Below are 26,827 nucleotides of genomic sequence, written 5' to 3'. Positions count from 1 at the left end.
AGATACACAGATACACAGACACACAGATACACACGTCAAACTTATAACACCCCTCTTTTTGGGTCGGGGGTTAAAAAATAAAATCGATCTGCTGCTCCGTTGTGATATGATTGAAGGATAAACCAATAAACCGACAAGCAAATACACTTTCGCATTTATAATATCTATGGTTATATTATAGTAGGTCCATGCATTGGTAGTGATTTCGCATTTATGATTTTCAGTCTACGAACTTGATACTCGTAAGTATGCAGTAAACAAAGTGATGCGTAAAAAATGAGTTCTCACGCGTTATGGACGTTTTTAATATCTCTATGGACTTTATTTATTCAAATTCAGTTCAAATTAGATCTGGCTAAAGTACCTATAAATGGCAATTTTTTTTTATTAGAGAGTGGAATTTTATTTTATTTTATCCGGCTCTATGGTCTTGTGGGATTGACGTTTGTTCTTTTGATAAAGTTGATGAAATAGATTTTTTGAAACACTTGTTTAAATAAAATAGAATCATATTTATTTTAGTTCAAAAATCTTTATTGTATGCATTCTTCTACATTAATTTTCGTTATTGTCTTAATCGCTATTGGATTAAATGTTGTTTACTGTTATGAATATGACGAAAATGATGCCATGATCGCTAAACATATTTTGGATCCCAAAGAACTGACAAAATATGCACGTCGAGAAAATTTAGGAAGGCGTGGTCTGTTTAAGCGTCGTCGCCCTGGTAAAAATATTCACCTAAAAGCAGCTCCTACAACTGTAAAATGTTTTACAGAGGAAACTATAAGCACTGGTGAGAACTAATGATACCTAATATAATACCATAGATATTATGTTAACTTCGAATTATGCCTGATTTCCACGGTGCGTTATTGTGCGAATTATCATTTATAGAAATTTTGCAACAGGATGACCTAAATCTAAGCACACAAAAAGTCCATACATCCATACATCCATACTACAATAAATGCGATAGTAGTTTGTAACTTGTCCATCCATTTAACCGATATTGACAAAATTTGGGACAGAAATATTTTCTTTATCCCGGTTAATGCAAGCATTCCTACGGAATTTTTAAAAAAGCTAATTTTACGCGGGTATTATTTATTCATTCTAAAAAGTAGGGATCGATGGTAGAGAAAGCTGTCCCTTATGCTTGAGGTGTTGCTTGTTTAAGTTTAGACGAGGAAGATAAAGACATTTTGAATTTGCGCAAAATTTGGAGCCGCTGGGGCAAATGGAGTATGTGTTCTGTAACGTGCGGTGATGGCGTGATCACCCGGAGACGTACATGCGTGACCGGCAGGTGTGCGCCTGGGGAGTTTGAAGAGCAAAGGCGCCCTTGTAGCCGCGCGCCCTGCGTCCCCGCACCAGAATCCGGAGATGATCTCCGGGAATCAGATTGATAAACGATGCTGGTCGCCTTATTCAGGTCTAGCTGTATTTCAAACTTTTTTTTTAAATTAGCCATACTAATATCATGACTAACACTCCCCTTTCCCCTCCAATTAAGCGTAAAGCTTGTGCCAGGAGTGGGTACGACAATAGTGCAACGGATGGGGTTTGAACCGCCGACCTTTCGGAATCCAGTCCGCTCCTCAACCGTTGAGCTATCGAGGCTCGAGGATTAGTGCAATATTTAATAGTTTACATTAGGTATAATATTTTCCTAGTGCGTAAATTTCTTTTTAACCCCCGACCCAAAAAGAGGGGTGTTATAAGTTTGACGTGTGTATCTGTGTATCTGTGTGTCTGTGTATCTGTGTATCTGTGTATCTGTGTATCTGTCTGTGGCATCGTAACGCCTAAACGAATGAACCGATTTTAATTTAGTTTTTTTTGTTTGAAAGGTGGCTTGATCGAGAGTGTTCTTAGCTATAATCTAAAAAAATTGGTTCAGCCGTTTAAGAGTTATCAGCTCTTTTCTAGTTTTCTTGTAGAAAAGAAGGTTAGATAAACGTTAGGTTCATAATATTATGTCAATAGACAAATGTCAAGCTGACAAGATGGACGTTGTCTAAATACATAATTATTTATTTGAAAATGATGTTTTGGAAAACTCAAATACTTCGTCGGGGGTGTTATAAATTTTTAATTTACACTTGTAATCAATCTGAACTTGGTTCTTTTATTATCGCTCAGCGAGAATCATGCTTAAAAAGATGAGGTCTATCTAGGCTGGAGCGCGCTTGCCTAGAAGATGCCTATTCGTTCTTGTTTTAAGATATACATGTATTTAGGTTATACGTAATATAATTTTTTGTAAGATGTTCTTTACTTTTAAGGAGGGTCTTAAAATTAATTTTCGAAATTTTAAAGAACCATTGAATGATTATAATAATTTAAGAACCCCTTAAAATCAAAATCACTAACTATAAAAAAAACCAGTTTAAAATTTAAGTCGTCCTTAAAATTTTTTGAATAGGAACATTCGTTTGAGACTAGAAATTTAAAAAACATTTAAAAATGCACCTAGCAATTTTATTTATTCGTAAGTACATAAATATTTTTCACTCTTAGTTGAGATTCATTCAAGGTTCAACAGCAATAAGTACATAGGTACCTGATTCTCCGAATAGCTTTGAATGAAGAACAACATAATGCTTTCCAGGGAGTAACTATCGAGTATTGTGATGGTAGGAAAATATTTTTTATTCGTGGAATCAGTTTTACAGTACTTACTATAAAGTGGAACAGTCCTGTTGTTTCTTACTCATTATCTTTTCGATCGTTCAGAAGTTTAAGTACACCATTTACTATGAACGTTTATTTTATTACAGTGACTTTTCTGTATGTTGTGTCAGATTTTGTTGTGTTATTACAATGTAAGTGTTCCTTTAAAATATTGGTACCAGACTACCAGTACATCAGTCATATATATGCAAGTAGCAATCTTAAATACCCTAGCTCTGCCTTCCTACTGTCTTTTATTGTCTTCTGATTTTAGACAATTTCAGTGCCAATGACTTAATCCTTCAATGGTCCTTGCGAAATGGTCGGTAATTGTTCTAATACAGTGAGATAGTACTGTATACTAATAATAATGATTAATATCGTTGGCATGATGATTCAAAACTATTTTCTAACTAACGGACTCTAACTATATGCTAATGTGTTTGGTTTATAGCAACTAAAGACGATCAGCACAAACCTTCAACCTCGATAGCGACGAATGACTTTGCCTCAGCTATGGACAAATGGGAGCTGAATCCAGATTTAAAGTTACTATGGCTGTATCGGCCGCCTTCTGTAGTAAGTATTTTTAAGACTATACAGACTAACATAATATTATACTTAAGTGTTCAATCTCCCGCAGTGGCCCCAAACCATTGACTTATAATATGTTTCTAACTGTTCCGAACAAAAGTCGTGACATTTCACAAGCTTTCAATTCAAACATAGTCTCTGCCCATCAAGTACTTACCTAATAAGCAAAGGATTATGTATATTCTCAATAAAACAAATATTGATTGGATATGACCTTAGTTTGAAAAGAGCAACCGCCGAGTTTTTTGCTGGTTTTTCTCTGTAGGAAGTACATTCCAAAGCAGTGGTAAAGCCACTTGACAATTGAAAATCCCTTTCTGAAAGTTCATTTGAGTAAAAACTAATATTCTATTCTGTGCATTATCCAGGTACCAACTGATCAATTTTTTTACCGAAGTAATTCAATTTTTTTCAACAGCAATCTCAATTGCCGAATGAGGAGTTGACCCATCGTGTGGTATTGAGACCACCTCATGTTATTACAAAACTAGCAAAACCGTGGTATGGATTCGACCCTTTCTTTCGAAAGGTACCTTCCTTTTTAATCTAAATGTTACTGTACCACTGAAAAGTTACGGCGCATTGCATCGTGGGGAGGAAGGATCAGAAATTTTCAAAAAATGCGTTACGTAATACATACTTGAAAGCCCCCATGCCGTCTGGAATGTTTCTGAATGCGAGCTGGGAATTCGCATCCGCGAATTCCGCGCAAAGTATATCAAATGGTGCCTTAATGCACGAAAAAAAGAACTGAGTATTTTTATTGATAGGTGTGTAACGTAATAATATTATGCCTATACATGTACGTTCGTAACTCGTGCTCGATGATTAGTAAGACAAAAGATGCACATAAAATGCATGAGAGTAGAAGAGATAGCGCTCTACATTCTACAAAATGTGACCCAAGTGTCGCAGTGTGAAGACTCTAAAGGCGACATAACGAAAGAGGAAATACGTATCTAACGTATTTTTAAAAGGTGTAGTTAGAACTTAGTTTTTAAGATTATCTTATTTTAAAACTCTGATTGCATTTATATTTCGCAGCCATATTTCGAACCGTTTGAAAGACGACAAAAACCAGTGACACTAGTTGGTTTTCGCAAAAATGGAATTCTTCCTGGAAAGGCGGTAAGATTATTTTTAGATAGTAATAGAGATAAAACTTCCGTTAAAAAAGCGTTCAAATAGAACAAATGCATTCCCAAGTCACACGTCACACGTCAACGCTTTTTTATTTTCTGCGCAACGCCGGGTTTTAACGCCTTGGAGAAACTCAGAAGGCGCTAGGCCACGCACAGACTATAAACAAATCCCATTTAACAGTAGGTATCCTATATCTTAAACAACGACATCTGTATCGAAATGAAGATAAATTTTATTAGATGAAGCTGAATGCACTCTGTAGAGGCGACGATGCGAGTCTTCGGGCGTAGCCCATGTAAAATAAGTCGTATCGTTGTTGCATTAACTAGGGCTTAAAAAGCGCCATGATTTTTTTTCATTGCCTTCACATTGTGGCTGAATTTCATGAAAGCCATGGCAATAATTTCGCTATGTGGTCGTTTTGTGTTTGCTTTATGCATTTGAGCGTTTACGAATTTTGCGATATACCTACTTAGATATTTTGATGAAACAACATGTTAGCAAAAGGTTGACGAAACAAGACGCGATTAGACCACTCAAAACTTCGTCGATTCTTTGCTGTCTTAGTTTTAACTAGGCTAACGGAATTTCGGCTAATTGGCTTTAATATTAAACAGTAATTCATTGATTGCAGGCGGATACAAGTGTTCCTTTGTCGTCTGAAGTTGCGGAATTGCAGTCATCGTTTAATGATATAAGCAATTTTTGGCAAGATGATACCCAACTCTTTAATTTGTAAAATACGTTATATGATATCGTGATCTTGGATATGTGACTTTTAATAATTTAATTTAAATAAATAATTAATTTTTGGTATGTTTTTTATTATTAAGGGCTTACCTATAGGATTTATAATATTGTAAAGGATGATTGATGGATGTAGCCCTACTTCTCCCAAGGTGGTTAGATAAATAGGAGGCACCATCGCAAATTGACAGCTACGTATGATGAACGACGGTTGATTGTAAGCAAGATCTCCTCGAACGATGCAAATGGTTGGTATTTATTATGTAAATTAAGGGCTTAGGGAGAAAAGCTTTTCGCATATCTAATAACCGGCAAATTCACTTAACACTTAGGCCGCGTTTACACCTGTTAGTTTTATTCTGTAAATAGCTTACATAATTAATCGACAACTGAAGGTAAATGCACTTGGAAGAGTGTTTACATTAGTAAACTAATCGTAAGTTAATCATGTAAGCTACTTACATGAGTAAAACTTATAGATGTATCCGCGGCCGTAAACATATTTACATAAATAATGAAAGTTAAGTATTTCGGGTTTCAGTTAAACATAAAGAAATACCTACGTATTTTAGAAAATCCACTTGCTTGCCGATCTTCAAAATTCTACTCGAGTGTAGCCAGGGTGGATCAGCTAGTATTATTATATTAAATCAAAATATCCATGGGAAACCCGAAAAAGCCGCACTTGAGTAAATTTAATCTTCAGCAGAGGGTAGGTTTATTAATCCCATTAATCCATGCCACAGCGAATCCATATACCTTTGTTAATTAATTGTTAAAAAGTATTTACCTATATTATATTCTCCTAACTTTGTTTTATATATGAGCGTGACAAGTGTTATTTCATACAACGTCAGTAGGACTAAGCTGTCACAGTTCACCGTGACATGTTCCTTGATCTCTAACAAGCTCTCTAAGTAAAAAATTACTGAATTATAACCTAAATATAAAAACCTATTACTATTGCTATTACAATTCTTGCAATAACCTACTCGTAATATCACGAGTTCAAGTTTCAAGTTTTACAGAAGTATTTTATGAGTATTTTTTACTCCAAGGAGTTACTAGTAGGACTTAACGCAAGAAGCTTGCACCTTGCGTTTCTGTTTAGGGATCACAATAATATTGTGATGATGATGACTATATAATATTATTATGTAGTCATCATGTAGTATACTTATTTATATATTATGTCGATTATCTATATACCTATGCGTGTTCAATTCATCCAAGCTATACGTGTTCTTATTCATTGTGAAGCAAAAAATTATACAACGTAAATGGAGAAATAAATTTATGATTATATTACCTTTGTTATACAGTACCTATGTTTTTGGTTTTGTGGCTAAGACTAATGATGATGATCAGCAACTGGTGAGTCATGGCAATTATTTTTAGAATCGCAGCTAAGTGAGCTAAGTTCCTAACTATTATAAAACCAAGTCCCTCTGCCGTCTGCCTATACACGTGAGAATACTAAAGGGATTTTCATTCGGTTTTCACCAATTGATAGATGTGTGAATGGATAGATGGACCGGCAAAACTGTGTCGCCAAGTGACTTAGCGTTCCGGTACTATACCGTGTAGAAACCAAAGGGTTCCAAACGCATCCTGGTCTGAGAAGGAGCCCCGCAGAAACTCAGCCGGCTATTCATTTTACTATCACCATTTAACAGTGGTTTAAGCAGCGTTGGAAGGGTGGTAACTAGCCACGGCTGAAGCCTCTCATCAGGCAAAACATCTATACTAATAATATTATGAAAAGGTAAAGTTTGTAAGTTAGGATGTACTCGTAATCTCCGAAACTACTCATCCAATTTGGAAAACCATTTCACAGATAAATAGCTACATTATTCGGGAGTGCTACTTAAATATGCTATAAATTATACAATTTGTAGCGCGGATGAAGTCGCGGGCAGGAACTAGTCTATAATAATAATTCGGGGCTGTAAATACTGTTCTTTTGTTGCTTGTACTGCTAGATTTCTTGCCAGCTTAATAGAATTTGTTTTCCAAACCGGTGGTAGATGTCATTGACACTAATTCTCTGACTCTACCACTCCTAGACACGTGTGGTTGCATTGTCACGCTTACTGCCAGTGCCGGCGATAAGAGTGCGGGACACGAGCCTGATAGTTTTTATAATATCGTTTCATAGTGAAATTGACCAGTGCTGACGGCCCGCGCTGACGGCCCGCGCTGACGGCCCACGCTGATAGTAAACCGCGCGTGATTCGTCCATCACGAATGTCCAAGCCGGCAAACTGCGCGATACTATACTCGTTTCATAGATTTGCACGGGTCATCAGCGCGATTACGAGCCGCGCTTGCCACCCGCACTGGCAATAAGCGTGACTATGCAACCACCCTAAGAAAATAGCTAAGTTGTTGTCATACATAAAAAAAATTTAGATTTTTTTACATCACTGCAAGTCAAGCATTTATTTATTACTAGCTGATGCACGCAGCTTCGCCCGCGTGGATTTAGGTTTTTAAAAATCCCGTGGAAACTTTTGATTTTCCAGGACAAAAGTAGCCTATTCGTAATAACCCGTCCCCAGGATGCAGGGTATTTCTGTACCGAAATTCGTAAAAAACCCATTTAAACGGATGATCCTTTAAAAATCCCGTGGGATTACCAGGATTTAGGAAGGAATGTATTATTGTTCTTAGGCTGGACACACAACTGAGGCACTAGGCGTTGATAATTCGTGGCTCATCAATGACTTTAATTTGGTTCTGCAGCCTGCATCTGTGCATACAATACATTTTTAGCCATTTATCCGTACACACCATATACCTACCTATTGATTCCCCATAATAACACTCACTTTAATAACACGCACAATCATTGAATATTATTGTAGAGCAATTGCAGTATGTCTTTATTTACTCAAAGTAGTAGTCGCGTTTGTTATATTTACCTAAATATGTATTATTGAGAATAATGCAAAGTCTGGTGAATTCTTATTTTATTCGATCTGTTGGTTTTATTATATTAAATGACCTATAAAAATGCACCTGTCAGTGGTATTGTTAGGTACTCGAGCATCGGCGCCGAACCTTTTTGACCTCATGAAAAGGTACATATTCTTATCATGTTTTTAATACTCAAATAATAATATACAGAAAGTTTGAAATATGAACAATTCGTATGTACACAGGTAAGTAGATACGGGTTGCATGAGCGGGCGCGTATTTCCCTTTTCTAGTTCAGTAGAATTCAGCGGGGTGTCCAAAGTCCAAACTGAGAATAGGTTATTTTATTTCATAAATCATCGTAAGTAACAGTATAATACGTCGAATATAGCCAAAAACAAAATCTGATAAGTCCATCTCCGTTCATCCATCCGTTGTCCGTTCTAAAACTAATATTTTATGTAAAACGCCAAGCCAGAAGTAAATTTGCTGATTGCATAGCATATATTTATATATTTACTATCATGTGAGGTATCAATTTGTTCGCGATTTCATCAGAAACTGATTTTGATATTTTTTTATTAATATACATATTTTTAGAAAAATTTTAGAAGATATACTAATTACCAAACAGCCTGTATAATATCAAATAATACTACCAATATTTATTACAAAATTTAAATTTGCATTTTTAAAAAAACCTCTAAATAACAATACTACTTTTAATATATATAGTAATAGGTAAATTTTGATGCAAGCGTATAGGTACGCGTCGAGTTGAGTCGAGATATTGAGTCGAGTGGAGTGGAGTTGGCGTTGAGTCTGTGTCGTGTAAGAGCTTTATGAAGTAGTCATGTATAATAAATATGCTTAATTTACTAAAAAAAAAAAGTTACTAAATAGTTAACCCAATGACTTTCTAAGCAAGGACATCGCACTGGCGCGCATAACAAGGGACCAAGTAAGTGTGCTTATACTCGGTGTAAGCACACTTTCTTCATTAGTCGCATGTTGACTGCAAAGCTGTCAAGACGCCTAAATGCGCGATCAAAAAGTGCCAAAATAATACGTTAACGACGCAGAAAAGAGATGGTGTGACTTACCACCGGTAAGTTAATTTTATTTACGTAAGATAACATGCGAAAAAGTGTAAAATATTTAGTAAAACCATTGAAAATACCAGAAATATCTAAAATTATTTACAATGTTCCCATTCCTTTCTCTCACGCACATCGGAAAGAGACAGATGGAAGGGCGCGTCACGAATGTCGGAAAAACAAAACTGTGGAGTAGCTTTTTTTTGTTCAATGTAAAATCTATTGGCCATTATTGTATCACATTTATTTTATTACTAGCTGTGCCCGCGACTTCGTTCGCGTGGAATAGCTCTCAGCGCGCTTTATATAGCCACGGACGCTCAGGCGCGAGGCGTGTATCTGTACGTTAAAAATGTTCGCCGTGATTCTTTAAATTGACATAACTTTTTTATTTATGAACCGATTGACATGAAATAAACACTAAATGTTAAGTGAAGCTTACTACAATATATTAGTGACAACCGTATCTAAATCGAATAAGCCGTTTCTGATATTAGCGTGCACAAACACACAGACAAACAGACAAAAAAAAATTAATTACAATTTCGGGTTCGGCATCGATAAAAAAAACAGACACCACTTTTCTACAATTTTATTATATGTATAGATAAATCTTTTGACGACCTCCAGTGCGCAGTGGTAACGCGGTGGATTTGTATGACGAGGGTCCCGGGTTCGATTCCCGGCTGGGCCGATTGAGATTTTCTTAATTGGTTTAGGTTGGCTGGTGGGAGGCCTTTGGCCATCTTGATTCAAGGCCCATCTTGAATCCGCCATTTTGGTTTTATCCCCCTTTCAGCTCCCTGTCAATTGGATGAAGTTCTGAGTGACATTTGTTCGAGCACCCCCCACCTATCTTCAATACCCTGGCCGTGCTCCTGACCGAAATCCTCAATCATCAGCTCTATCCATATTTTTCCTCCGAATCATTTTTTGTCCTCTATACGAAACCATCGGTAAAAAAAAACATACAATATTTTACAGAAGAGGTGATCAAATGAGTCAGTCAGTCAGTCAGTCAGTCAGTGAATCAGCACGAGCAGAATAGTATATAGTATAGATATAGTATAATAATTTCATATTTACAAAAACGAAAAATCTCTCAAAGAAATAACAAAAATTAATAGTGCTACACTACTCCATTCCATTTTTTGTTCAAGTTTGCTTCTAAAATCACCTTATTCAGCTTCGAGTGCAATAATCGATTTACATTGCGGCTTAATCAGTGAGGTTAGTTTACAGGACTTGAATGTTAGCGGGAATGTATAGCAGTTATATAGTTAGGTATAGAATGTGAGCAGTTGAAGCTACATAGGGTGAATTTAGAAACGTGTGCCATGTTTGGGCTCTTGTGTTGTATGCCACGATGTGTCCATGCTTAGAAAGTCATTGAGTTAACCTATTAAATATATTAGTAACCTTACAAGAGTATAGTAATTGCGACCGTGTTTCATAAGTACCTAGGGAAATAGTACTTTATTACATAAGTTAGGCTGTTTACTGAGTTGAAAACTTTAATGGAAAGGATGCATGAACCAGTCGTAATTAAAACATTTTTTATACAATACATAATATGACTATGTTCCGGCGTAATCAGCGTAACACTCAGCGATAACGATTCGGTACAGTACTGTGGGAAGGTCCCTGCATTTACTTTTGCATGACCACTAATTTCCGATTTCATTTAGGTTAACAGTTTATTTTAATACATTTTTAACCCCCGACCCAAAAAGAGGGGTGTTATAAGTTTGACGTGTGTATCTGTGTATCTGTGTATCTGTGTATCTGTGTATCTGTGTATCTGTCTGTGGCCTCGTAGCGCCTAAACGAATGAACCGATTTTAATTTAGTTTTTTTTGTTTGAAAGGTGGCTTGATCGAGAGTGTTCTTAGCTATAATCCAAAAAAATTGGTTCAGCCGTTTGGAAGTTATCAGCTCTTTTCTGGTTTTCTTATTACTTTTATCCCAGGGCCCCCAGAGGTTACGTATTTTCTGACAAAGGAAATATGTACGATTGAGTAGTGTTAGTAAGTACTAAGAAGGCATGCCTAGCCTACCTGCTAGCTTGCTTAGACGGCCAATTTTCAGGTATCTGATACTCAAGGTACATAAAAACATAACTTACCTCACGTAAATTCTCCAAGCTGATTTTTACGTATATTTTAGGCAATATCCTTAAAAATAAGTCGCCAATACTCCCAGACACTTCCCGCGTCGGCCGTATTGCTTTGCAGACGCTTTAAAGCTCCCAAAATAAGTAATTACTTAACTGCACGTAAATTCTGATGCTCCATTTTTATAAATGTCCACCAGACAACTATTTTAAAACCTTTTACAAGAAGACAGACCGATCCAGAGGGCCAATCATCCCCTAAATTCAATTTTAATGCCTCTGTGAGTTTGAGCGCGAGGGCATTATCTACGCGCATGAGACTGAGTGAGACATGTATTAGGATATATTGACTTCTCTCTCACTGTCTTATAGTTTACTTATGTCAATTAATTATTAATATTAAAAAAATCGGCTAAAAATTAAAAAAAAATTGGAGAATTTACGTGAGTTAAGTAATGTTTTTATGTACTTTGATTACCTGATACCTGAAAATTGGCCGTTTAAGCAAGCTAGCAGGTCTGTAGGCATGCGTTCTTAGTACATACTAACACTACTCAATCGTCCACATTTCGTTCGTCAGAAAATACGTGACGGCTGGTGGCCCTGGGATCTTTCACTATTGTAACAGAGGTTCATATTAATATTATGTCAATTGACAAATGTCAATAAGATGGACGTTGCCTAGATACATAATTATTTATTTGAAAATAATGTTTTGGAAAACTCCGATACTTTGGATCGTAGGCGCGGAGATTCTAATTTATAAAATATTATAATCACAGTTAAACGAGAAAACATCAATTCAATTATAATATACAACAGTCAACCAAAGGCCACGAACAATCAACCCAAACCCAAACCATAGTCAAACTATTTTTAGGGTTCAGTAGGTATCTGTAGAGGTGTGCATGGCACCATTAAATATCGTAGAAGGCGATGACCCTCCGCGCGGCTGAGGTTCCCGCTTTGTAGTCGCTTTATCGCGCAGGATGATGCATTAGGCGCACCTTCTTTATATTTTATCTGCTTGAACTCAGCTTATTTAGTTTGACAAAATACGTTTAAAATTCATCATCATCAGGATCAACCCATCGCCGGCTCACTACTGAGCACAAGTCTCCTCTCAGAATGAGAAGCTACCACACTGGCCAAGCACGTATTGGCAGACCTCACGCACCTTTGAGGGAGTATTATGGCCAACTCTCAAGCATGCAGGTTTCCTGACGGTGTTTTCCTTCATCACTTCGTCGTCTGTCTGTGTGTCCGTCTGTCGCATCTTTCAAGAGAATCAAAACTTATAAATTGGATACTTCCCGTTTACCTAGAATCATGAAAGGCAGGTAGCAATATCTTATAGCCCAAGCACTCTATTCCTGTGGCCCAAGTAAAGAGAAAAATCCGACAACTGAATTGTCATTACATAAAAAAAAAACTTGTACGGAACTCTTCATGTGTGAGGCAGACTCGCACTTGACCGGTTTTTGAAAGTTATGTCAAATAAAAATTTGACATGCAATAACAAACAAAATGACATACAAGCCACTTTATTCCTTATTTCATCGGGTGAAAGTCGATTTCAATTTAATCGTATATCTTAAAAAAAAGCGAACTATTATACGACTACGTAAAATGGGTACATTTTTAAAGCAACGACATGTTAGAAACAGATATTTCGACGACGACCAAAAGGTCGTGTTAAACTATGTGAGTCATTCAGATATTTCTTGATTTAGTGATGTTCGGTCAAAAATATTTTTAACGTATTATAACGTATTAACATAACATTGATGTTACTTTTGAAGAGATATTAGCTGCCTTATTGGGTTTATATTATTATAGAAATTGGGTTTTAGAATGGCACAAATAAACGGTAATTTATGCATAAAAGTTTAAAAAGCGTGAAATAAAAATTAAATTAAAAATTTAAAAAACCCCCGACACATAAACCTCTAAAAAGTAAAAAAATAATAGGTAAGTATGTATGGGCCCTTTAAGAATAGTATAAATAGTAAAGTTTTTTTTTATCCAAGCGTTCGTTGCGTCGGGGGACCGCTAAAGACTATTCTTTCTACAACAGATGACTTTCATAGTTTATGATAGGTAGCGGTCTCTCGACGCAACGAACGCTTGGATAAAAACTTTACTATTTATACTATTCTTAAAGGGCCCATACATACTTACCTATTATTTTTTTACTTTTTAGAGGTTTATGTGTCGGGGGTTTTTTAAATTTTTAATTTAATTTTTATATAGGAAGTTGAGACTGTTCTTTGAGGTTCAATACCAATTTCAATTTTTAGGGTTCCGTACCGTACCTCAAAGAACCCTTATCCGTCCATCCGTCCGTCTGTCTGTCTGTCTGTCAGCCCGTCCGTCCGTCAATCCGTCTGTCCGTCCGTCCATCCGTCCGTCCGTTCATCTATCCGTCTGTCGTATCTGTCTTGAAACCCTATACTTCCAATACTAGGGTATTTACCTAGAATTATGAAAGTCAGGTAGAGCTCTTATAGCACAAGTAAAGGAATAAATCCGAAAACCGTGAATTTGTGGTTACATCACAGAAGAAAAAAGTAAATTGCATTGTACCAAGTGGGGTATCATATGAAAGAATTTTACCTATATATTTTAAAGCAGATTTTTATTTATTTTTATGTATAATAGTTTTTGATTTATCGTGCAAAATGTCGGAAAAAATATCCGAGTACGGAACCCTCAATGCGCGAGTCTGACTCGCACTTGGCCGGTTTTTAGTCAGTAATATCGGAAATGTGTACGTAGTATATTAGAATTAGTTCTTTAAGCCCTTTTATTTAATTCAAATACAAACAATTACGATGATTAATTTACAAAGTTTTTTAAGCCCATAAAACTTGCCGTCAATATCACGTAGAGGTAATGTCGAATGAGTTCTCATTTTGTACGGAATATATACATTTTTGTAACTATGCACGTTGCAGAGATCTCATTTCTCCGGTAGGTACCATCAGCTAGACGGTTATGTGATATGTCTGGTGTCAACTGTCAACTCAGAGGAAATAATAACGCTAATGCAAGTACTTTAGGGCCTTTGATGAATACTGTGTGGTTTATAAACCCATAATATTGGTAGTTTGGTACCTAAGCATACATAATACCTACCTTAAATGAAATGTATGAATGTGTTTAGACTTCGGAGACGTAAAATACCTACTTACAACATGCGCTTACAACATAGTTTTTTATTAATCATAAGTCGTGTTTTTTCCTTTGTAAAACATGGTACAATAAAAACGGCTTTGTTCAATAGCCATAGATGTTGTCACGATACTAGGCAAAATACTCGTACCTAATTATGTACCAAACAAAATTATGTACCTACTTTTTCAAGTTCATTAACCGACTTCAAAAAGGAGGAGGTTCTCAATTCGTCGGAATCTTTTTTAACCCCCGACCCAAAAAGAGGGGTGTTATAAGTTTGACGTGTGTATCTGTGTATCTGTCTGTGACATCGTAGCGCCTAAACGAATGAACCGATTTTAATTTAGTTTTTTTTGTTTGAAAGGTGGCTTGATCGAGAGTGTTCTTAGCTATAATCCAAGAAAATCGGTTCAGCCGTTTGAAAGTTATCAGCTCTTTTCTAGTTATAACTGTAACCTTCACTTGTCGGGGGTGTTATAAATTTTTAATTTACACTTGTTTATTAGCTGAATTATAGTATTAGTATTAGCTGAATTATATTAGCTTTTTATATGAATTTATTAGCTTTTTAGTACTTGCTGAAAAATTTGTTCGTTTGCATATTTGGACTTTAGCCATTCTTGCTGCGATCTGTGTTCAGATTTACACAGATGCAAGTTCAAAATAAGCCACCAAGCGATTTTTGCGATACCATGGTACATAGAATCCGATCGGAAATAGTAATGGGATATGATGGATAAATAGTGATGGGATGGGAATGTTTTAGAAAAAGAGTACACCCCATTCAGATTAGGCTGCTTACAATATGACCGTCCAGTGTCCACATCACTTACCACCACGTGAGAACGCAGACAAGGTTTCCTCGTTAAGTATAGAATAATAAGCAAATCATTTACTTCTTCAAAATAATAATCATATTTTAGTGAAACAGGTACATGGTGTTACGTGATTGTTTATCACATAGCGAATATTATCGAAAATGAAAAATTAAGATAAGTATCTTAACATTTGTCAAAATTCGAGAGGGCCTGTTGGATAGATAAGGACAGTCCTATTGAATTGAACGCTCTATCATTGTAACAAAGCATATCACGTCTGCGTATCTTTTTTTATCATGAAATAATATATTGTCTAATAGACATCCGAGTTTGATAGTTTAAAGTGTTTTAGGGTTCCGTACCTCAAAAGGAAAAACGGAACCCTTATAGGATCACTTTTTGTCTGTCTGTCTGTCTGTTTGTCCGTCGTGTCTGTCAAGAAACCTATGGGGTACTTCCCGTTGACCTAGAATCATGAAATTTGGCAGGTAGTTAGGTCTTATAGCACAAGTACAGGAATAAATCTGAAAACCGCGAATTTGTGGTCACATCATTTAAAAAAAATATTAAATATGTTTCAATTTTCAAAGAGACAACTAACTATACCAAGTGGGGTATCATATGAAAGGGCGTTACCTGTACATTCTAAAACAGATTTTTATTTATTTTTATTTTTTATCTATAATAGTTTTTGATTTATCGTGCAAAATGTTGAAAAAAAAATACCCGAGCACGGAACCCTCAGTGTGCGAGTCTGACTCGCACTTGGCCGGTTTTTATTAGGTACACGCTTTATATTAGCTTCGCCTCTTGTTCGTAACAATGTAAAAGAATGTAACATATTACTTTTCACCCACTTCTAATTTATTGTAGGTCAGTAATTGATGACAATATGATCATATGGTACCATCGAGCTAGTATAATAATGGAGATAATGAAAGTGGGAGGCGATATAAGGACTCGACGGCGAACAGTAAAACCCCGTTCACACGGCATGCATTAAACATCACACGTTATTTTGCAGGATAAATCTTACCGAATACCTACTGTATAGAAATCCTGAATCAAATATGGTAGAACAGTCATATTTGGACTCATGTTTTTATCTCTAGGCGCAAAATAACTTTTCAATTCACATGATAATCAAAGTCTGATAATGGCATTGGGATGTGGGCACTATAATTTAACCTTAATACCAATTTGTAGATAGTCAAGATCTAGCTCAAGCTTTTCAGAATATATCCTACATTCTGACAAGCTAAATGGCAGGATATGACGTGCCACGTGGTGACTCTACCACTATACTAATAATTATATACTAGACTCCTGACGGGATAAAATCGCATACTAAAAAAACACAGCTTAAAAGTAAAATATTAATTAACTAAAATCTTTAAAGTAATACACAAAAAGAATAATAAAATATAAATAAAAAGCTTGATATACCCGTATTTATGAACAAATTTACAATCGTCGGCTCCAGCTTAAACCACGTGGGTTTATATTACTGGACCGGTAAGGTTAGGAGATGCTAATACAATAAAGTCGCTTATCATTACTCTATTAACTGTATTCAAATTATACTAATAGGCACTTACGTAGCCACTCTGAACCTGATACTCCTCATGATCATTGTTTTCTCCACATGTTATTCTATTCATTCTGTCAATTTCCATCGTTTCAAAGTGAGACTATTATATTCTGTGACCAAATCAGTAAATAAAGTCGTATTTAAATTCAAGTTGTTATCAAAAAGGCGCTATCTCTCGGCTCTACAGCAGTTCACGAAAGTTAGGGAACTTCTAATACTGAGTTATTTTGTCTTCAATGAAGAACTTTTTTATTATTATTATTAGGTGATGCCCATAACTTGATTCGCGTGGATTTAGGTGTTCTGAAAATCCGGTGGGAACCTTACAATTTCCGGGATCAAAACAAGCCATTGTCCCTGGGATGCAAAGCTATCTCTGTATCGAATTTAGCCAAAATCGATTACACACGAATGGGCCGTGTAAAGTAGCAGACAGATAGATAGACAGACAGACAGACGTTTTCGCATATTTGTAATATTAGTATGGATTCTATTATTATCTCATCATCATCATCAACCCATCGCCGCGCCGGGTCACTACTGAGCAGAACTTGTATTAGAATTGGCTCTAGACTTGTATTAGAATCTTGGGCTTAGGCCATTGTCTGCCACGCTGGCCCAGTGTAGATTGGCAGACTTGGCACACCTTTTAGAACATTTTGGAGAACTCTTAGGCACATAGGTTTCCTCACATGTTTTCCTTCACAGTTAAAGCAAATGATACTTAATCGTTTAAAACTCACATACCTCCGATGTTAAATAACTAGACCACTTTCTGTTCCGTGAACTAGACTATCACCGCAACTTTAGTATGGATTATATATTTCGTAATAGTAGTATGGATTATATAATTAGCTACTCGAATTTGAGTCTCGCTCGTTACCTCGTTTTCAAGAGTCAACGTGGTTTGTCTTGTTGTAGGTGAGTGCAAGGTCCCCGAGCGAGATATACGGAGTCAACTGGTCAGTTCCACCATCGTCGCATAAGCCGGCGCCGGCGGCGATGTGGCGTGCTGCGTTGACGCACAACCTCGCTCAGATTGCGGTCCATTAGTCGGCTCGCCACTGACAGGCTGTCCACACGTGTGTCGTGACTCTTGCGTCCAGTATACTTCCGAGCGTAAACATGAGTAGCGGCAAAAGGAAGTTATCCTTCCTCGGCTTTACCCCACAGGTCAGTCACTTTTTCCCATTTTAAGCGAATTCCTTTTATGTATTGAGTGCTATTCATGTGTCGGTATAGTTAACTAGCTGATCCGCTCTGACTTCTCTCGGATTAAATTACTAAAAATTACTACCCCCATTATAAATGAAAAAGTGTGTCTGTTTGTTTGTTTATTGGTTTGTCTTTCAATCACTCCACGATAGAGAAACGTATCGACAGAATTTTTTGCATGGATAATGGATATACTAGTTAAAGAACTGAAAAGTGATATGGTCTACTTTTTATGCGGCAAAGTATAGAGTCAGTGAAAAATTACATCTACTGGTTAGAGCTGTATAATTTGTTAATATGTTAGTTAGTTAATTCTTTTAGTCCTAAATCTTTAGTGATCGGTATGCGTTGAAATACATATTTGTATGAAAAACTCGCGCGCATTTGTTGGAAATCGATAGTAGGTACTATTTCAAAAACCCTCGCACAAATCCCAAAAACAACTGTACAAGTCATTGCAATCGGATGAAAAGGATATGAACACATATGATACAAATATATCCCAATTTCTATGTTATATGTAAACTTGTTTTTTACCGAAATAAATATTTTTGTATTTGTATTTGTAAATAATAGATAAAGCTACACTTTGTTAAATCGACTTTAAACCGTGACAGTTGACACATATGAGAGCAAATTCGGCGAGTCCTTTCTCTGAATTCACGCACTAGGTATAGGTACTTACTTTCCGACATAACAAAGCAGGTACAGAATAATTATGCTTTAGGCGGAAAAATTGACTTCAGTGTCAATTTTTACGTATAGTACTTGACAGGTCGAGATGGCAATCGGAGTATAAGGCGAGTGGATGCCCGCGCATTACCCGTGCTATCTTACACCGGGTTAGCGCGGAGGCTGTGTGGGTGTGCGGGGCGTCCCCACCACGATTGCCATCTCTACCTGTCGCGAAGGCACCATAGGTACATTTAACTTTTTATTTGTGATAAAGTAGCCAACTATAATATATTATACGGTCTACCTGATACGGTGTTTGTTATAGAGACATATAAACACTGCTTACTCTGAAATAGCTCAATGCTCATTTTCCATGATGGACCAGCTATTGCATACATATCTAAATAATTACACTAATGCCTACCCTGGCTTCGAACCTTGTGCATGTCATTGGGTACATAATACATAATGTGGTAAATACCTAGGTACATATGTTACAAAACTTATTTCTAATAATAACAAGGAAAAATTATGTACCAAAAAATATCGTTCCAATTTCAACCAATTATTTTAGTTTGATTAAGTATGTTATTATAAATAGCCTCGATAGCTCAATGGTTGAGGAGCGGACTGAATTCCGAAAGGTCGGCGGTTCAAACCCCACCCGTTGTTATATTGTGTACTCACTCCTGGCACAAGCTTACGCTTAATTCGAGGGGAAATTATTTTTATTAATCATGATTAGTATGGCTAATATTCTTAAAAAAAAATCTATCCATTTGTAGATACGTAAGTAGGTATCTATTGTACGCGACAGGTCAAGATGGCAACCTGGATATGACTCGGGGCGCCCCCATCCCGATTGTCATCTCGACTTGCCTATCTACTGCAGTCAATATCTCTAAATACTCATGCTTATATATTTTTTATATATTACTAGCTAATGCCCGGCATGCGTTGCAATGCGACTCGCGCGCCATTTATTGTGCTTTTAAATTTTCTACGTCAGAAAAATTACCGCAAGCACCAACAATAATTGTACAAAGTTTCGTCGCTGTCGGATACTGGACAAACAAAGAAGCAATAGATAGAAAGATAAATATAAAATTTCATCATAAATATTTAAGCCTTTCAAAAAGCATTGCGAAATACCTATTTGTATCCAAAATAAAAGCCAACATAATAAAATATTATTTAAATTTAATACAGCGCACCTATTTACCTACCTTGTCTATACGGATACCTTTTTTACGGCGGAGAAATCCTCTAAAAACACCCAACTTCCTGGAAAAGACATCGGGTTATATAGGATTTCTACCAACTAAAACCCTCTCGGTGTTTACCCTCAGCGTCTATGAGAGCTCAATACTGAGAAGATTTGCCTTATTGCCTCTATGCAATGCACTTACTTGACACGACATACATCTACGTATTCAATGTTCGAACTACTTCTAGCACTTGAAATAAATTAAGGTATTAATTTAAGAAAGGCCAACGACTCAATATGAGGCAAGGCTATTAAAATACTTGATTATTGCATATAAACATATAGGTAGTGCTACAAATGTACCTACCTACCTATTACCTAAACTTAGAGCTGGCCTCCTTGTATAGTTTGGTGTTAGGTATTTATCATAGGAGAGTATTAGATTTTTCCCGCAAGTTCATTCGCGTGAAACATTTCGTAGGAATCTTTCCTAGAGGGGATATATTATGTTATAGAGAATCTAGAGAGAGAATAGAGAATCTAGTGTTATAAAGTATAAATTTTCTAGACTCAGCGGTTCGAGTTGTAGGTTGACATGACGTCATTCTTGTGTAGTAGTTCAGTCTGGTTAGGTAGTAGTAAAATAATCTAGCTAGCGCTACAAATTATCAACACTTAAGTACAAAAAATATTAAACAATTTCATTTTAAGCAACATTTGCCTAATTTAAAACAACAAAGTAGGGTTTTCTTGAGTTGGAACCTGCAACATTATATACGATTGCGCGGACTTTTGCTCGCTGCGCTCACTGAGTGCTTTAAAAAAATTAAAGTTTATATAAATGAACTCTCTTATCAGTTTGTCGTATAATGTTTCCATTCGTGATCTGAAAATAATGCTTTTTAATTTTGTCACAAGGCTTCCCTTTGTAAATCGCGTTGAATTACATATAGAGAGGTATCATAAAGGTTTTGTTGACGCGACTTTTTTGTATAAAGAACTTATTATTGAGTTAAACTAGAAGATTGAAAATTGTACAGATATAAATAATCCTTGACCTTAGTATTATTAAATACAGTGTAAATTTTAAGCCATTTTTGAGAAAAAGGGGCCTTGATGCTCGTATAAATAAATATACGGAAAACAAAGTGATTCGATAAAGTTTCAATTTTACATTACGAGTGACGTACGGAACCCTAAAATGAATGAATTTATTAATAATAATTTAATAATTTATTAATAATAAAATGAAGTCATTCTACCCGAGCAAAACAGTTGCAGATCATCTCGTTTAATTTAAATTTAATAATAAAAAATTATTGATAATAATAACAAAGTATGATAAGTTTAATGTTCATGTATTCATGTTCATTTAGCACGCCTGTGATACTACATTCACTTTTACACAATCCGCAACAAAACATTAGATTTATCTAAATGTTATTATAATAGTATACTATCAATTGTGAAAGCGCCAAAGAAAAAGTTCATCATTTGGTCAGTTATAACATAGTATACTACTATAAGTTTTAAAGTTAAACAGCTTATATTTTATAATGTTATATAAATGTATTTACAAAGATATACCTCTTGAATGCTAAGCATAACCATTTTTTTATAATATAATCGCTGAATATATAAAAAAAGTATAAGTATGTAATATGTATGTTTACTTACCGATTAATTTACATTTTAAGTTATGAAATCACGTGCGCTAGGGTTAAATTTGCATTTGGCCGATTTGATACACTATTTTGCAACAACATGATTGATAGGGTAAACGTCCAAGTAACCAGCCCATCTCCAGTTTAGTCAGTTAGTTACAGTCATTTCCACATTAACTGATTTACAAGACGTTAAAAAAGAAACAGGAATTCCAAAATATCATGATATTCTAAAATTATTACATTTTGATACGAAAAAGAAAACCTTAGAAAAATTGTAATTCGAAACTGAGTAGTATAGTCATCAGAAATAAATGACATAAAGAATATTGCGATTATCCATTTAATATAATAATACAATTTGCGATGTAGGTATGTACTTACGCTATGGGGACTTTTATGATATTGTATTTAATTTAACTACATAATATGCAGTAAGTGTACAGGACCTGCTCAGGGGGATTATAATATTGTGCGCCAAAATAGTATCACACACCGCCAACAAAATTGACACTTTTTATGATTCCAAAGATGAAATATGGTAAATGTGGCCCCAAAATCTGCACTTCGACATAACACTCAGCTCCGATTATAATTAATTTATTTATAGTTTATACTTGTAGCTAGGATTATTAAGTAACTAAATCTAGAATACTTATTTTTTAAAATAAAAATAATACTTTATTTTATAAATATGTACTACCAAAATATTACTATAATTTGTTATCTATTTTATTTTATTCATAGTAATAATTAATATTTGAACAATTAAGTATTATTATTAACACCAAAAGTCTGACTCCTGGGAGGTTTGCACTATTTTCTTTAAAAAAAAACTATAAATAAATAAATGACGCTTTTGGAGGACATACCTTGTGCACCTTCAAAGGTGTTAAAGGTAAAAGTTCTCGTACTAGGTGCCCACACTGATTACTGATTTTGCTCAGATCCTTTAGAGGCCTTAATAAAATTCGCATGACTTGAATATTGACGAATCGATTGAAACAACAAATAGTTTTGAGATTTTGCAGGTCATTGGAATTTTGCTGTCGAATTCAAATGTCCCTGTTACTGCTTGATATGAATTACAATTGCTTAGATAACGACCTTTTTCAACAGAGAACATTTTTTTGTAATGACTACGTAAAAAGGGAGTTGTCATCTAATTCATATTTTGTGAACAGGTTTCCATAAGCCCCTTTCAAGTAATTGTATATAAGTGAAACAATTTTTTTTACATTAAATAGAACGACAAGTTATTGAAAATATGCCATTTAATGCAATTCAATTCGTCCATTCACTAGTTTCAGTATTGCAAATAGTAGATACCTACCTATATTGTGTTTTGGCGCTACAGTCACCTGTTTTGCCATTTACAACAGCTAAGGGCGGATTTTTCAATCGTCGAAATTCGTCCAAGTCGTCGAATAACTTTTATCTGAGAAATAAATCTGACGTTTTGACGGATTTCCCATAGAAAAAATGTCAAAACCTCAAAATTCCTCATATAAAAGTTATTTGATGATTAAAAAATCAGCTCTTAAACATGTTAATAGGTAACAATACATAAGCTCTGCCTATTTATATATCCTTCACCACAACAGTTCGATCTACACAATGACATCTTTCACAGCATTATATTGTGATGTGATACCTTCCTTGGTTGTTTTATTTTAATCAGGTATGATTAATTTTCTAATCTTATTTAAACATATGAATAAGTGGATATCTTATTTTATAGATAGAAATTGATACTTTGGGGCAAAAACTAAAACGCAAAATGAGCATCGCAAAGTTGATGGACATTTGTTTATTGTTTTTCTTAAAACTTGCTAGAATCTGATAAAGATTGTTATTTTTTGATTTATGACTAATGACTATATACTTTATAACAAAATAACAAAGCTTGATTAAAATGTACGAGCCGTTATGCCCATGTTAGGTATACCTAATATGTTTGCCCTTGATCCATTAATGATGTGAAATCTTTCATCGATTTTAGATGCGCCACCTCCAAGTGATTTTTAGAGTTCCGCTAAACTAAGACCCCGCTGTCTTGTGCTGCAAATGTTTATAGGTGGCCCACCTGCTGGTTAGTTTACTGTTTTTATAATTAGAAACACCAGCGATAAATAAATGAGAGCCAAAAAGCACGACGTCGTGTCTGTCAAGAAACCTATAGGGTACTTCCCGTTGACCTAGAATCATGAAAGGAGATCATTATTTTTGGGCCTTTTCTGAAAGTGCCGGCCAACGAAAAAAAATGGTACGGATCGCTAGAACTAGCCATTTGGAGTAATAGTTAATATGGCATAATAGTTGTAGGATTGCTCTGAACCAAGTTATACAAGGTCGAAGATTCGTCATTTTCATACATTTTATTGATTTCTAAAAGTGCTGGGAAACATAAAATAATGTTAGATATTGCTAGAACTAATGATTTGAAGCAATTGTCATTATGACCCGAAGGCTGTGGGGCCATTATATGTCGTGTTATACAAGCTATTCAAAAAATTAATATACTTTGTATAGTTAATTGTAACCGATTTTATGATTTTGTTACTGTTCTGATTGTTTTATACGAATTTGTATACTTACACATACAATTATTTTGACTCCCACGAAGTGCTGGATCAGCTGCAATGTGGACAAAATTCGTTTATACATACCTGGATTGTATGCGGCCTTGTAATACTAGGTGATCTCATCCAGCCATCTCCCAAACTTCTGCCACTGGGATATCTCCGGCGAGCTCTGTGATGAATACACTATTTGGTTATAATTACTGTTCACCATAGTAACTACGGGCTTGCTTCAGTCGATAGCTGCCCAAAGCTTCGATTCTTCTGTGAATCTAGGAAAGTCATTGAACGGTGGATGTCAGCTTCCATAGCCTGGTAATGAGCTCTTCTTCTATTATAATTATTGTATGTGATAACAAGTTCTGCTAAACTGTTTTGCGCATTGACCAGTTCATGGATTTTGTCAAGGAAATCACTTTATTGTCTATCAGAACATGATAGCTGTTTAGCGATGTTACCACGATCCTGAAATAATCGAACACGTTACTTAATGCCCGGTCACTCTGATCAATCCTGAGTAAACAAAAATCTCTTTCAAAGAAATTGTTCATCACTTCCACCATCCAGCGGCAAATGGCTTAGATTTATTGGTTTGGTCAGTAATTAGCTGGGTTTCATTTAAATATTTTGTTTCTAGCATTTGTGTCACATAACCGCATGCCTCAAGAAAGAAAGGCTATCTATAAAGGGCATGTACAGACAGATACAGGCGTGTACATATATCTTCAGAAAAGCACTAATTACTTTTTTCAGTGAAAATCCTACCCTAACCACAAGTTCCGAAACCACTAAAAGCCTTTATATTTGTTGCGATGGAACAATAATCTACACGCTGCAGCAACTTACAATGCCTAGATTTTAAATGATACCTTAAATGATATAGAAGATTTTTACTGGATTCTTATCTTAGTCCATGGTTTTAGAGATACCATAAACAATCTTGAGGTAATCTTTCTTTTTTGAGGTGTGCGGTTATGTGGCACAAATGCCAGTAACAAAACATCAGTAAAAACCCAGCTAACTACTGACGAAGCCAATAAATCTAGACTTTTTACCATTTGCTGCTGGATAATGTAAATGATTAACGACCGCTTTGGAAGAGATTTTTGTTTACTCAGGGTTATTCAGGATTTGTAACCGGACATTAAGTAACATGATCGATTATTTCAGGATTTTGTCGGCATTGCTGAACGGCTATCATGTTCTGATAGACAACAACGTGCATGCACGTGATTTTCTTGACGTAATCCATGAACGGCCAGTGAGCAAAACAGTTCAGCAGAACTTGTTATCAAAAACAATATGTAACTATAATAGAAGGAGAGCTCATTTCCAGGCTATGGAAGCCAACATCCTCCGTTCAATGACTTTCCTAGATTCACAGAAGAATCGACGCAGGTTGCTTTGGGCAGCTATCGACTGAAGCAAGCCCGTAGTTACTATGGTGAACAGTACTTATAACCAAATGGTGTATTCATCACAGAGCTCGCCGGAGATATCCCAGTGGCAGAAGTTTGGGAGATGGCTGGATGAGATCACCTAGTATTACAAGGCCGCATACAATCCAGGTATGTATAAACGAATTTTGTCCACATTGCAGCTGATCCAGCACTTCGTGGGAGTCAAAATAATTGTACGTGTATTCAAATTCGTATAAAACAATCAGAACAGTAACAAAATCATAAAATCGGTTACAATTAATTATACAAAGTATATTAATTTTTTGTATAACTTGTATAACACGACATATAATGGCCCCACAGCCTTCGGGTCATAATGACAATTGCTTCAAATCATTAGTTCTAGCAATATCTAACATTATTTTATGTTTCCCAGCACTTTTAGAAATCAATAAAATGTATGAAAATGACGAATCTTCGACCTTGTATAACTTGGTTCAGAGCAATCCTACAACTTTTCTGCCATATTAACTATTACTCCAAATGGCTAGTTCTAACGATCCGTACCATTTTTTTTCGTTGGCCGGCACTTTCAGAAAAGGCCCAAAAATGTATGGAGCTAGAATGATCTCCAAAGGCAGGTAGTTAGGTTTTATAGCACAAGCACAGGAGTAAATCTGAAAACCGCGAATTGGTTGTCACATCATTAAAAAAACATATGTTTCAATTTTCAAAGTAAGATAACTATACCAAGTGGGGTATCATAAGAAAGGGCTTTACCTGTACATTCTAAAACAAATTTTTATTTATTTTATTTTTATGCATAATAGTTTTTGATTTATCGTGCAAAATGTTGAAAAAAATACCCGAGTACGGAACCCTCATTGCGCGAGTCTGACTCGCACTTGGGCCGGTTTTTTCACTATAATCTCTCCAACGCCTTAACTTAAGCCTCAATAGCTCAACGGTTATAGGAGTGGACTGAATTCCGAAGCGGCGGTTCAAACCCCAGCCGTTGCACTATTGTCGTACCCACTCCTAGCACAAGCTTTACACTTAGTTGGAGGGGAAAGGGGAATGTTAGTCATATTTAAAATGGCTAATATCCTTTTTTTTTAAAAAAAAAAAAACGCAGCTGTGACTGATATTCGGTCGTGAGGCTCATAATATGGCAAGTCTTTGATATAATGTACTAAGATAGCGCTGCGA

The 26,827-nt window shown here is 35.7% G+C and overlaps 2 protein-coding genes across 6 annotated transcripts in view; both read left to right on the top strand.

Moving 5' to 3' along the window:
- The first annotated feature begins 457 nt into the window (after positions 1-457).
- LOC123880090 lies at positions 458-5,229 on the top strand. Of its 3 annotated transcripts, none has more exons than XM_045928000.1 (5): positions 458-796; positions 3,131-3,255; positions 3,689-3,799; positions 4,315-4,398; positions 5,048-5,229. In XM_045928000.1, the coding sequence occupies exons 1-5, from the start codon at positions 541-543 to the stop codon at positions 5,150-5,152; spliced, it is 681 nt and encodes a 226-aa protein (XP_045783956.1). In that variant the 5' UTR covers positions 458-540; the 3' UTR covers positions 5,153-5,229. The 3 variants fall into 3 exon arrangements, with proteins under 3 accessions (XP_045783956.1, XP_045783958.1, XP_045783957.1); XM_045928002.1 differs by lacking the exon at positions 458-796 and adding an exon at positions 1,256-1,435; XM_045928001.1 differs by lacking the exon at positions 458-796 and adding an exon at positions 2,636-2,828.
- Positions 5,230-6,505: 1,276 nt separating this feature from the next.
- Positions 6,506-26,827, top strand: part of LOC123880073 (anion exchange protein 3) — a 63,078-nt gene continuing 42,756 nt past the window's right edge. For 2 of the 3 annotated variants that reach the window (XM_045927968.1, XM_045927967.1), the window contains exons 1-2: positions 6,506-6,534; positions 17,797-18,048. In XM_045927968.1, coding sequence (XP_045783924.1) covers positions 18,001-18,048 — 48 coding nt within the window. In that variant the 5' untranslated portion in view covers positions 6,506-6,534; positions 17,797-18,000. The remainder of the gene's footprint in view (positions 6,535-17,796; positions 18,049-26,827) is intronic. The other variant, XM_045927971.1, reaches the window with a different exon arrangement.

The sequence above is a fragment of the Maniola jurtina genome, chromosome Z (genome assembly GCF_905333055.1).
Source record: "Maniola jurtina chromosome Z, ilManJurt1.1, whole genome shotgun sequence".
NCBI lineage: Eukaryota > Metazoa > Arthropoda > Insecta > Lepidoptera > Nymphalidae > Maniola > Maniola jurtina.
The sequence above is the reverse complement of the archived record's forward strand: the minus strand, read 5'-3'. Positions and strand labels throughout refer to the sequence as shown.